The following is a 12,483-nucleotide window of genomic DNA, read 5'->3' as shown; positions in this document are numbered from 1 at the left end:
GAACATTGGGCTGCTAGTCCTGCCCCTCCTGGAACCAAGTCTCACTAATGGCTACAATATCGTTATTCTAGGTGTTGATCCATGCCCTGAGCTCAGCTGACAATACTACTTGCAATGAAATATACGCAGCTCAGAATATTAGCCTCACCATGCTCAACCTTTTGATTCGGACTTTGTATCTAGGCTTAACAACATCCACTGTGAGGTCTCTTTGAGGTATGCCTACTCTGAAGGTGTAAATCTTACCTTCATCGGGAGTTCAGTAAGACCCTCTCTCATTGCTCCCCCTCTGTGGTCTATGGTGCTTTCTGACTCTTTATCCTCCTTCCGCTCTTCGGAATAAACTTTGCTTGGGCTTTCAACCTGGAACAGATATCGATTTTAACCGGTGTTTTGATGGCTAACTCCGCCATCTTCTTCGGGGATGCTGCCTCAGCCTGTCTACTTTGATGGTAAATATGCGCCCCCCCCCCCCGTGTTGTCTGACCCACCTGATTGGTTAGCCCTCAACCAATCAGATTTCCGCTGTCCTACCATGTTTACAATCAAATTCCAGTCCTTACTTAGAGTGAGACCTTCGCATTTGTTAAAACTACAGTGCCCTGCCAGTGGCTTTTCGGGTCCGCCTGGTGAAGGAAGCCATTGAAATAAGAGTAGAGAATAAGAATTTTAACAAAGGCTATACTGAGCTGGAAGCCCAAAAAGAGTTTATTCGTCAGATATGTTGCAAAATCACTTGATACTTTTTCAGCTCTTCCATCTACTGCCTCCCAGCTTTGCACTTCATTCCCACTCCCCATCCACTCACCTTCCCCCTCACCTGGTCTTACATATCACCTATAAGCTTAGACCATAAGACGTAGGAGCAGAAATAGGCCATTCAACCCATCAAGTCTGCTCCATCATGGCTGATCATGGATCTCACTCAGCCCCGTACACTTGCCTTCTCACCATGTCCTTTGATGCCCTGACCAATCGGAAACGATCAACTCCGCCATCAATATACTCATGGACTTGGTCTGTACCAGACCATTCCACAGATTCACTACTCTCTGGCTAAAAAAAAAAATTCCTCCTTACCGCTGTTCTAAAAGGATATTCCTCAATTTTGAGGCTCTGCTCGCTTATTCTGGATACCCCCATCATAGGAAACATCTTCTCCACATCCACCCTATCCACTCCTTTAAACATTCGGTGGGTTTCAGTGAGATCCCTACGCATTCTTCAGAATTCCAGTGAGTACAGGCTCAAAGCTGCTCGTATGTTAACCTCTTCATTCCCGGAATCCTCCTTGTGAACCACCTCTGGACAACACATCCTTTCTGAGATGCGGGGCACAAAACTGTTGACAGTACTCCAAGTGTGGCCTGACCAGTGTCTTATAAAGTCTCAGCATTATCTCTTGCTTTTTATTCTATTCCACTTCAAATGAATACCAGCACTGCATTTGCCTTCTTTACTACAGACTCAGCCTGTAAATTAACCTTCTGGGAGTCTTGTACGAGGACTCCTAAGTCCCTCTGCACCTCTGATGTTTGAACCTTCTCCACATTTAGATAATAGTCTGCACTATTGTTCCTTTTACCAAAATGCATTATCATAATTTCCCAACACTGTATTCTATCTGTCACTTTTTTGCCCATTCTTCCAATTTGTCTAAGTCCTGCTGCAATTGCATTGCTTTCTCGGCACTACCTACCCCTCCACTTACCTTTGTATCGTCCGCAAACTTTGCCACAATGCCATCAATTCCATTATCTAAATTATTGACAAACAATGTGAAAAGTTGCAGTCCCAATACTGACCACTAGTCACTGGCAGCCAACCAGAAAAGGCCTCTTTTATCCCCACTCACTGCCTCCTGCCTGTCAGCCATCCCTCTATCCATGCCAGTATCTTTCTCGTTGTGCCACAGGATTTTATCTTGTTAAGCAGCCTCATGTGCGGCATCTTATCAAATACCATCTGAGAATCCAAGTAAATGACATCCACTGCCTCTCCTTTCTCCACCCTGCTTGTTACTTTCTTGAAGAACTCTAACAGATTTGTCAGGCAAGATTTCCCTTTACAGAAACGATGCTGACTTTGACTTATTTTAGCATTAGTCTCCAAGTGCCCTGAAACCTCATACTTAATAATTGACTCCAACACTTCTCCAATTACTGAGGGTTAGGCTAACTGGCCTATAATTTCTTTTCTTTTGCCTTCCTCCCTTAATGAGTGGAGTGACATTTGCAATCTTCCGGTCCTCCAGGACCAAGCCAAGATCAAGTGATTCTTGAAAGATCATAACCTATGCATCTACTATCTCTTCAGCAACCTCTCTCATAACTCTGGGATGTAGTCCATCTGGTCCAGGTGACTTATCCACTTTAAGACCTTTCAGTTTGCTTAGCATTTTTTCCCTTTGAAATAGCAACAGCACTCACAGACCTCTGGCACACTGCTAGTGTCTTCCACAGTAAAAACAGATGCAAAGTACTTATTAAGTTCGTCTGCCATTTCTTTGTCCCCCATTACTACCCCACCAGCATCATTTTCCAGTGATCTAATATCAATTCTCACCTCCCTTTTACTCTTTATATAACTGAAAAAAACTTTTGGCATCCCGCTTTATATTATTGGCTAGTTTGCCCTGATATTTCATCTTTTCCCTTATAGCTTTTTTAGTTGCCTTTTGTTGGATTTTAAAAGTTTCCCAATCATCCAACTTCCCAATCACTTTTGCTACATTATGTGTCCTTTCCTTGTTTTTTTTGCAGTCCTTAACTTCCTTTATCTGCCACAGTGGCCTATCCCTGCCATTTGAGAACTTTTTCCTCTGTGGAATATATCTATTCTGTGCCTTGTGAACTATTCCCAGAAATTTCAGCCGTTTCTGCTCTGCATCACCCCTGCCAGTCTTGTCCTCCAGTCCACCTGGGCAAGCTCCTCTCTGATGCATCTGTAATTCCCTTTGTTCCATTGCGATACTGATTCATGTGACTTGTGCTTCACCTCTCCAATTACAGTATGAATTGAATCATATTACAATGACTGCCTCCTCAGGGCTCCCTTACATTAAGCTCCCTAGTAAGATCTGGGTTATTACACAACACCCAATCTAAGATAGCCTTTTCCTGAGTAGGCTCAAGCACAGGCTGCTCTAAAAAGCCATCTTGTAGGTATTCAACAAATTCCCTCTCTTGAGATCTGACACCAACCTGATTTTCCCAATCCCCTTGCATATTGAAGTTCCCCATTACAATTGTGTCATTACCTTTGTTACGTGCATTTTCCAGCTCCTTTTGCAATCTCAACCCCACATCTTGGCTACTATTTGGAGGCAATATATGATTCCCATATTAGTTTTTTAACCCTTGCAGTTTCTTAACTCCACCCACAAAAATTCAGCATTCTCTGACCCTATGTCACCTCTTTCTAAAGATGTAATTCCATCTCCTACCAACAGAGCCACACCACCGCCTAAACCTTCCTGCCTGTCCTTTCGATACAAAGTATATCCTTTGGTGTTGAGCTCCTAACTATGGCCTCTTTCAGCCACGACTCAGTGATGCCCACAACGTCATACTGGCCAATCTCTAATGTGCCACGAGTTTGTCCACTTTACTCCGAATGCTACATACATTTAAATACAGCACTTTCAGTCCTACGTTCTTCACCCTTTTGAATTTTACCTCTGTGGTACAATTAAACTCTTTGCTCTGTCTGCATTTATACCCAATCATTGGCTTGTCCTTCTCTGGACTTTGACCTCTTCCTTTCTCCTCCCCCTGGTGGTTCCCCTCTCCTTCCCTTCTTCCCATGGTCCACTCTCCCTTCCTATTAGATTCCTTCTCTGGCCCTTTACCTTTTCCAGCTTCTTCATTCCCCCCTTCCCCACACACCTGGCTTCACCTGTCACCTTCTAGCTTGTGTTTCTTCCCCCTGCCCCCCCCATCTTTTTATTCTGGTGTCTTTCTCTTTCCTTTCCAGTCCTGATGAAAAGTCTTGGCCCAAAATGCTGAATGATTATTTCTCCTCCACAGGTGCTGCCTGACCTGCTGAGTTCCTCCATTTTGTGTGTGTTGCTCTGGATTTCCAGCGTCTGCGGAATCTCTTGTCTTTAAGGGGTAGATAGTAGAGAGAGAGAAGCAGTGTTAAATGGTTAAATGCTTTTTTTAAAATCACATTTGTGGAATTTGCTTTCTAAAGAAAGTGGCCTGAAACGTCGACTGTTTATTCCTCTCCAGTAGTGCTGCCTGAGCTGCTGAGTTCCTCCAGCAGTTTGAATGTGTTCCTCTACCTTCATCAGAACTTCAACCCCTACCTCTACCTTTGTCAGACAGTAGTTTGGAACTGCCCCCTGTTTTGTCTTGCAGGTAACAGAAGTGCACAGGATGTATTTGGTGTGCCTTGCATTAGGATATTTTACGCAGTTCAGAAATTCTGCTTTGCTCTCTTCCCCACTTCTGAGTTTCATCGTTGGTTCACACCTGGCAAAGTACATTCAGGTAGGAGAATCTTCATTTCGAAACTTCATCTGCATTTAACGTTGATCATTTGAGGCAGCATGTTGTGCTCCGCTTAAGTTGTTCAAATTAGTTAACCCAGTGTTACAAGTATTCCTCAACAATAATTATCATTCAGGCACAGAGACTATCTATTTACTAACAAGTACCTTTATTGGATCAGTTTATAAAACACATGAATTTACACAACTAAATGCCTATGTGCTTACCTACTAGGTTTCCCTAACCCTCCATGAACAGTCAGAAGAGAAAAGGTAATGCCTGGAAAAAGGAGTCTATGCTGGCCAGTTATTCTTTCTGATGCCAATAGGATCTCCATGTTTCCAACATAGGGTCAACCACTTGTGCAGTGGTTGGTCTCCACAGAGTTGTCACTGTCTCTACTCCCAAAATCATCTTTTTCCTATCAGCTCAATCTATGATGTTTCAGTTTTGTTGGCTCAAGGTTGTCTGACGGACGTATGTTGGCTTCTCACTGGATGTGGCCCAAGGCTACAAGCAGTATTGCTTTATAAACAGCCCTTCAGCCCTGTGACCGAGGTAACTTCTGTTATTTCCGCTCAGACAGGTTCAAACCAGTTCACTGGGCCCAGACAACCAGGTCACAGGCTGTTATTTCTACCAGCTTGTCAATCCACATAATAAACAGCTTCTATCTTAAAATGGTTTCAGGTTTAGCAGATCATCAGTAGAAACACCTAGTGTCCATGTTTAATTGCTCTGTTTAAACTATCCCTGAGCAAGAAACACTTTACCAAATATTTCACAAAATGGCAGCTGCAGGGACAGTCTCAAAAAATGGCTGCCTCCATTACTGTGCCCAGATGCCATGAACGAAGACTTTAGCTTTGTCTGTTTCGACTGCCCTTCCCTCATTCCTGTTCACTGATTTTTAGATTGTAGTTCTTTCTGGCTAACACCAGTATACTGCAAAACATAAACTCTGTTAATATTCATGGGGACCCACACCATCAGGTTCAGGAACAGTCATTACCCTTCGACCATGAGGTTCCTGAACCGGTGTGGATAACTTCATTCACCTCAATACTGAACTGATTCCACAACCTGCACACTCGATTTCAAGGACTCTACAACTCACGTTCTTCTTCTTATTTATTTATCTATTATTATTATCCTTCTCCTTTTTCTCATCCTCATTCTCCTGTCAGTCTATATTTGTGTATAGTTTTTCATTGATTCTATTGTATTTCTTGGTTCTACTGTGAAAACCTGCAAGAAAATGAAGACATACTTCAATAAAATTTTCTTTGAACTTTGTAAGAATCCTCTTACAATACAGGAAAACTACAGTGAACTGTCAGCTCAGCAGAAAAGGTGCATCGGCTGCAGTCTACCATCACTGCAGGACTTGCATGTGTCCAGGACAAAGGAGCAGGCAGGAAAAATCATTGTGGACACTACCCACTCTGCAAAATGCCTTTTATAAAAGCTTCCCTCTGGAAAGTGCAATAGGACTTCAAAAATTCACCCTACTTTAAAAATTTCTTGCCCTGGGCAGTTAATCCGGTTAACCATTCTAGTTAGCCCTCCCCATCCCCTCTGTTGCCCTGTCACTGAACTGCTCTGTAAACACTTTAAGCTACTTTTTATAATAGTTTACATTGTAAATACATGCTGGTATTTATGTATTTACTCATATTTCATTTCGTGTCCATACTACAACTCTAACTTTATTTTTTATGATTGTTGAATATTGTTTTAGTTGCCAACACATTATAGCAAACTCCAAATACATGTAAATGTATATGGTGAATAAAGATGATCCTTGAGGACTGTAATCAAAATGATCCAATGATATTTGTGGTGGAATTAGTTTGAGATCTACAATGATGTGCTGCTGATGTCAGTATAAATACTGATCCGTTGCCCTTTTAGATTACATTAGATTCAACCTTATTGTCATTGTGCCGAGTACAGATACAAAGCCAATGAAATGCAGTTAGCATCTAACCAGAAATGCAAAGAATAGTGTCATTTACAAAATAACTGCAAATAAAAAGTAAGTGCTACAGCACACAAATATAAAAGTACTGAGACAGTACAATATAGGTGCAATACTGCTTAGCGCTGTGATGTGAGGTTCAGCAGGGTCACAGCCTCAGGGAAGAAGCTCTTCCTGTGCCTGCTGGTGCGGGAGCGGAGGCTCCTGTAGCGCCTACCGGATGGGAGGAGAGTAAAAAGTCCATGGTTAGGGTGAGATGCTTCCTTGATAATGCTTTTCGCCCTGCCCAGGCAGTGTTTATGGTAGATGTTCTCAATGGTGGGCAATTGGGTGCCGATAATCCGCTGGGCAGTTTTCACCACACGCTGGAGTGCTTTGCGGTCCGATACATGACAATTGCCATACCACACTGAGATGCCAGTTGATGAGTATACTCTCAATGGTACAGCGGTAGAAGTCCGTCAGTACCCTGGGACAGAGGTGAGCTTTCTTGATGCTCCGCAGGAAATAAAGGCACTGTTGCACCTTTTTGATCGGGATGGAGGAGTTCAGGGACCAGGTGAGATCCTCGGAAGTGTGGACACCAAGGAATTTGAAGCTTGATACACGCTCCACTACAGCTCCGTTGATGTAGATGGGAACGTGAGTGTGGCTCCTAGCATAGCTCCTTAGACCGTAAAACCATAGACATTGGAGCAGAATCAGGCCATTCGGCCTGTCGAGTCTGCTCCGCCATTCCATGATGCTTGATTTATTGTCCTTCTCAACCCCTTTCTCTTGTTTTCTCCCTGTAACCTTTGATGCCCTGACTAATCAGGAACCTATCAACCTCCACTTTAAATATACTCAATGACTTGGCCTCCACAGCCGTCTGTAGCAATAAATTCCACAGATTCATTATTTTCTTGTTAAAGAAATTCCTCTTCATCTCTGTTCTAAATGGACACCCCTCTATACTTAGGCTATGCCTTCTGGGTCCTAGACTCTCCCTCTATAGAAAACATCCTCTCCATGTCCACTCTAACTAGGTTTTTCACTATTTGGTTCAAATTCATTATTTCAATTTCAATATTCTTTTTGTTCACAGCAAAACTTGAAGAAAGGCCACTTTTCAGCAAGGCTGATGAAATTACTTCTCCATTTCTACTTGGTTTTCACTGTGTCAATTACTTTAAATCTCGTAATAAAGGTGCGTAACTTGCTTTGTATATCTTTGTTGCTGTTAATTTGTACTTCATTGTTACTTCTGAATAGCATGTCCAAAGTACAGCAAAGATTGTGTATGTCACCTAATGCTTTCCTGATATTCATTTTCTTGCAGGCATAGAGTGCAGAAAGAGAGGAAGAAGAGAGAAGTAGTGTCAATGAGTTCAAAGACCATTCAGAATTGATATTAGAGGTCTCCCTGTCTTCCCAGGTCTCACTAAAAGAGCATTCTACTACTCTTCCTGGTTTTCCTCACTGCTTTAATTGTGCAATAAGGAAGAAGTTTATCCAAAAACTACTAACTGTCTCCATCTTTTCTCTTTGAGTCAAAGCCTCAAGCACCCCACTCTAACACTGTCCTACTCCAACGATGGCTGCTCCCACAATTGCTGCCCTGCTTAAACTTAACGACTTTTTATTGGGTGTTACTCAATGCCTAAATACCCTGCATTCTATGGTGCGCAGAATGTCCCACAATAAACAATCCAAGGGCTCCTCGCAATCCCAGGCACAATCTAATATATAGTCAGATTTATTATCACTGATGTGAAAACCTGATCAACGCATACAAAATGCTGGAGCAACTCAGCAGGTCAGGCAGCATCCATGGAGAGGAATAAACTGTTAACGTCTTTGGCCAAGATTCTTCATCAGCACTGGGAAGGTGGGGCGCAGAAGGGGGAAGGACTACAGGCTGGCAGGTGATATGAGACCAGTTGAGGAGGAAGGTGGGTGAGGGGGTGGATCTTTACCCAAAACTTTGATTGTTTATTCCGCTCAACAGATGCTGTGTGACCTGCTGAGTTCCTCTCACATTTTGTTTATGTTGTTCTGGATTTCCAGCTTTCACAGAATCTCTTGTGTTTCTCATTTCATATGCTTCTGGTTATAAAACTTAAGATCAGTTGCATATAGTATTACAAACGAGAAAAACTGCAGGTGCTGGAAATCTGAGCAACACACACCAATGCTGGCGGAATTCAGCAGGCCAGGCAGAATCCATGGGGGAAAAAAAAGTACAGTTGATGTTTCGGGCTGAAGCTCTTCGGCAGGACTGGACTGCCAAAGGGTTTCAGCCTGAAACATTAACTGTAGTTTTTTCCATAGATGCTGCCTGGCCTGCTGAGTTCCTTCATCATTTTGTGTGTGTTGCCTATAGTATTGGGTGACTTCCAATTTAAAAAATTAGAACGTAGAACAGTACAGTACAGTACAGTGATGTTGTGCGGACCTTTTTTCATGCTCCAAGATCAGCCTAACCCTTCCCTCCCACATAGCCCTCCATATATCTGTTATCCTTGTGTCTATTTAAGAGTTTCTTCAATGTCCCTAATGTATCTACTTTTACCAGCACCCTTGGCAGAACATTACATATATCTAGCACTCTTTTTTAAAAAAAAACTTGCCTTTGACATCCCCTGTATTTTCCTATGATCACCTTAAAATTATGTCCGCTTGTATTAGCTATTTCCATTCTGGGGGAGAAATCTCTGGCTCTTATCATCTTGTACATCTCTATCAAATCACCTTTCACTCCAAAGAGAAAAGCCCAAGCTCCCTCAACCTATCCTCAAAAGACATACTCTGTAATCCAGGCAGCATTCTGGTAAATCTCTGTACCCTCGCTAAAGCTTCCACATCCTTTCTATAATGAGGCAACCAGAACTGAACATATTATTTCAAGTGTGGTCTAACCAGGGTTTTATAGAGCTGCAACATTGAACTCAATCCCCTGACTAATGATGGCCAACACTCCATCTTATCAACCTAATCAACTTGCATGGCAACTATTTAAAAAATTCTGCTTGAAAATGGTTTGTTTCATCACTGGTCAGGAGGCCAAGCATAGGTTGACCAGAAAATTTAAGAGACGTTTAACAGAAGTTTGCATAGGTACGTGGATGGTAGGTGAACAAAGGGTTATGGTCCTGGTGCATGTCGATGGGAGGAGGCAGGTTACATGATTTCGGCAAGGACTAGATGGACTGAAGGGCCTGTTTCTGTGCTGTATTTCCCTATGACTATAATTTTTTTTAAAAAATTATGCAAGAATAGCTTGTTAAGCTGAAACATAAAACATCAAGATTTTTAAATTTCATTTCCAGTACACAAGTGTAAAGCAGGACAAAATAATTGTTACTGTGGATCCAATGCAAAAAAACACTCAATAAAATAAAGAACATAATAATTTAAAAAACACAAGAAATACAAAATACGTAAGATAGCTCATGTGGATTGATTGTCCATAAAGTGACACTAGGCACAGGCGTGTCTGTACATAAGGTGACTGACGGATAATGATAAATTAGAGGCAGTGGGGGTTTGATGGGATGGATTAGTGGGTGAAGGTTTTATCAACATTATGTAAAAGAAAACTCCAGCTCTGTTGCGACAATGCTATGTCCGTGGGTGCATTTCAGTTCCTGTGTGACTGTGAGAATAATGAGTACTCTGCCGCCTCCCGAGCTCTCATTACTAGGACAGCGAGCCGTTTACTGTTTCCCTGTGCTGAACATTACATATACTTTGATTATATTTTATTAAGACCATATGACATAGGAGCAAAATTAGGCTGTTTGGCCCATCAAGTCTGCTCTGCCATTCAATTATAGCTGATCCTTTTTTTTTTTAAACCCTCCCTGACCTTCTCCCCGTAACCTTTGATGCCGTGTCCAAACAAGAAAATATCAAGCTCTGCCTTAAATACACCCCACAAACTGGCCTGCGGCAACAAATTCCACAAATTCAACTCCCTTTGGCTAAAGAAATTTCACGGCATCTCTGTTCTAAATGGATACCCCTCTATCCTAAGGCTGTCCCCTCTTGTCCTAGACTCCCCAACCATGGGAAACATCGTTTCCACATCTACTCTTTCAAGGTCTTTCCACATTTGAAAGGGTTCAATACTCTCCCCTCATCCTTCTAAATTCCAGCAAGTATAGACCCAGACCTATCAAACATTTCACGTATGATAACCCTTTCATTCCTGGAATTATCCTTGTGAGCCTCCTCTGAGCCCTGTCCAATGCCAGCACACCTTTCTTGAGATGAGGAGCCCAAAACTATTTACAATATTCAAGGTGAGGCCTCAAAGCCTCAGCGTCACATCCCTGCTCTTGTATTCTAGACCTCTTGAAATGAATGCTAACATGGCATTTGCCTTCCTCACCACTGACTCAACCTGCAAGTTAACCTTTAGGGTGTTCTGCACAAGGACTCCCAAGTCCCTTTGCATCTCAGATTTTTAGATTTTCTTCCCATTTATAAAACAGTCTGCACACATATTTCTTTTACCAAAGTGCATGACCATGCACTTTCCACCATTGTATTTCATTTGCCATTTTCTTGCCCATTCTCCTAATCTGTCTAAGTCCTTCTGCAGCCTTCCTGTTTCCTCAACACTGCCTGCCCTTCCACCAATCTCAATCAACCATTGAGCATATTTACAAGGAGCGCTGGCTCAGGATAGCAGCATCCATCATCAGGGACCCCCACCACCCAGGCCATGCTCTCTTCTCGCTGATGCCATCAGGAAGAAGGTACAGGAGCCTCAGGACTCAGACCAGTTATTATCCCTCAACCATCAGGCTCTTGAACCAAAGGAGATAACTTCACTCACCTTCACTTGCCCCAACACTGAACTGTTCCCACAACCTATGAACTCACTTTCAAGGACTCTTCATCTAATATTTATTGTTTGTTTATTATTATTATTATTATTATTTCATTTTTTATCTTTTTGCATTTGCACAGCTTGTTGTTTTACGCACGTTGGTTTTTTGTCCATCTTTGTCGTGTGTGTTTTTTCACCGATTCTGTTGTGTTTCTTTGTCTCTAATGTGATAATCTATTTACTCCGAACTTTGAATGTGCACAGTCAAAAGCTCGTGCAAAAACTGAGGGCCTTCTGCATATAGGTGGCCCAGTCAATTCAGCGTGCAATCACTTGGCCGCATGCACACTGCAGCACCTTCACAGTTATTCAGTACAGTTCAGCGAGGGTCTGTGATGATGGATAGTGCCTTCCTGAGGCAGCTTCTGTATAGATGGTGGGAAGGCAGGATCTTTGTCAATCTTGGCTTGCTGGTGTTTCGGTTCAGAATTATGACTGCAGCCTTGGAATTAACAAGTTCTACTTGCTTTTTACATAATTCCAGAAAATGCTCCCTCAAGAAGAAAATGAACACATATTAAAGTTTTTTGAGGCAAAATTTGACTTGAATACTACAAGGTAATATTTGTTGGGAAGCTGGCAAGGTACAGCCTCTCCTTCCTGCTGACCGGCAGCGTGTGTGTGCGCATGTGTGTCTGTCCCTAGACTGAAAAGGTCAGGGTGTTGGGACCAGTTCAGTTAGCTGCTCTGTGTGTGTGTGTGTGTGTGTGTGTGTGTCTGTCTGTCTCTGTCCCTAGACTGAAAAGGTCAGGGTGTTGGGACCGGTTCAGTTAGCTGCTGTGTGTATGTGTGTGTGTGTGTGTGTGTGTGTGTGTGTGTGTCTGTCTGTCTGTCTCTGTCCCTAGATTGAAAAAGTCAGGGTGTTGGGGCCAGTTCAGTTAGCTGCTGTGTGTGTGTGTGTGTGTCTGTCTGTCTGTCTGTCTCTGTCCCTAGACTGAAAAGGTCAGGGTGTTGGGGCCAGTTCAGTTAGCTGCTGTGTGTGTGTGTGTGTGTGTGTGTGTGTGTGTGTGTCTGTCTGTCTGTCTCTGTCCCTGTCCCTAGATTGAAAGGTCAGGGTGGGTGTTGGGGCCAGTTCAGTTAGCTGCTGTGTGTGTGTGTGTGTGTGTGTCTGTCTGTCTGTCTCTGTCCCT

At 42.8% G+C, this 12,483-nt stretch overlaps 1 protein-coding gene across 3 annotated transcripts in view; it reads left to right on the top strand.

Moving 5' to 3' along the window:
* LOC140194557 (probable C-mannosyltransferase DPY19L4) overlaps window positions 1–12,483 on the top strand; it is a 99,780-nt gene that overhangs the window by 47,078 nt on the left and 40,219 nt on the right. For all 3 annotated transcript variants that reach the window (XM_072251784.1, XM_072251790.1, XM_072251776.1), the window contains exons 9-11: window positions 4,362–4,493; window positions 7,562–7,663; window positions 11,838–11,911. In XM_072251784.1, the coding sequence (XP_072107885.1) occupies window positions 4,362–4,493; window positions 7,562–7,663; window positions 11,838–11,911 (308 nt within the window). The remainder of the gene's footprint in view (window positions 1–4,361; window positions 4,494–7,561; window positions 7,664–11,837; window positions 11,912–12,483) is intronic.

This window comes from Mobula birostris, chromosome 1 (assembly GCF_030028105.1).
Source record: "Mobula birostris isolate sMobBir1 chromosome 1, sMobBir1.hap1, whole genome shotgun sequence".
NCBI lineage: Eukaryota > Metazoa > Chordata > Chondrichthyes > Myliobatiformes > Myliobatidae > Mobula > Mobula birostris.
The sequence above is the reverse complement of the archived record's forward strand: the minus strand, read 5'-3'. Positions and strand labels throughout refer to the sequence as shown.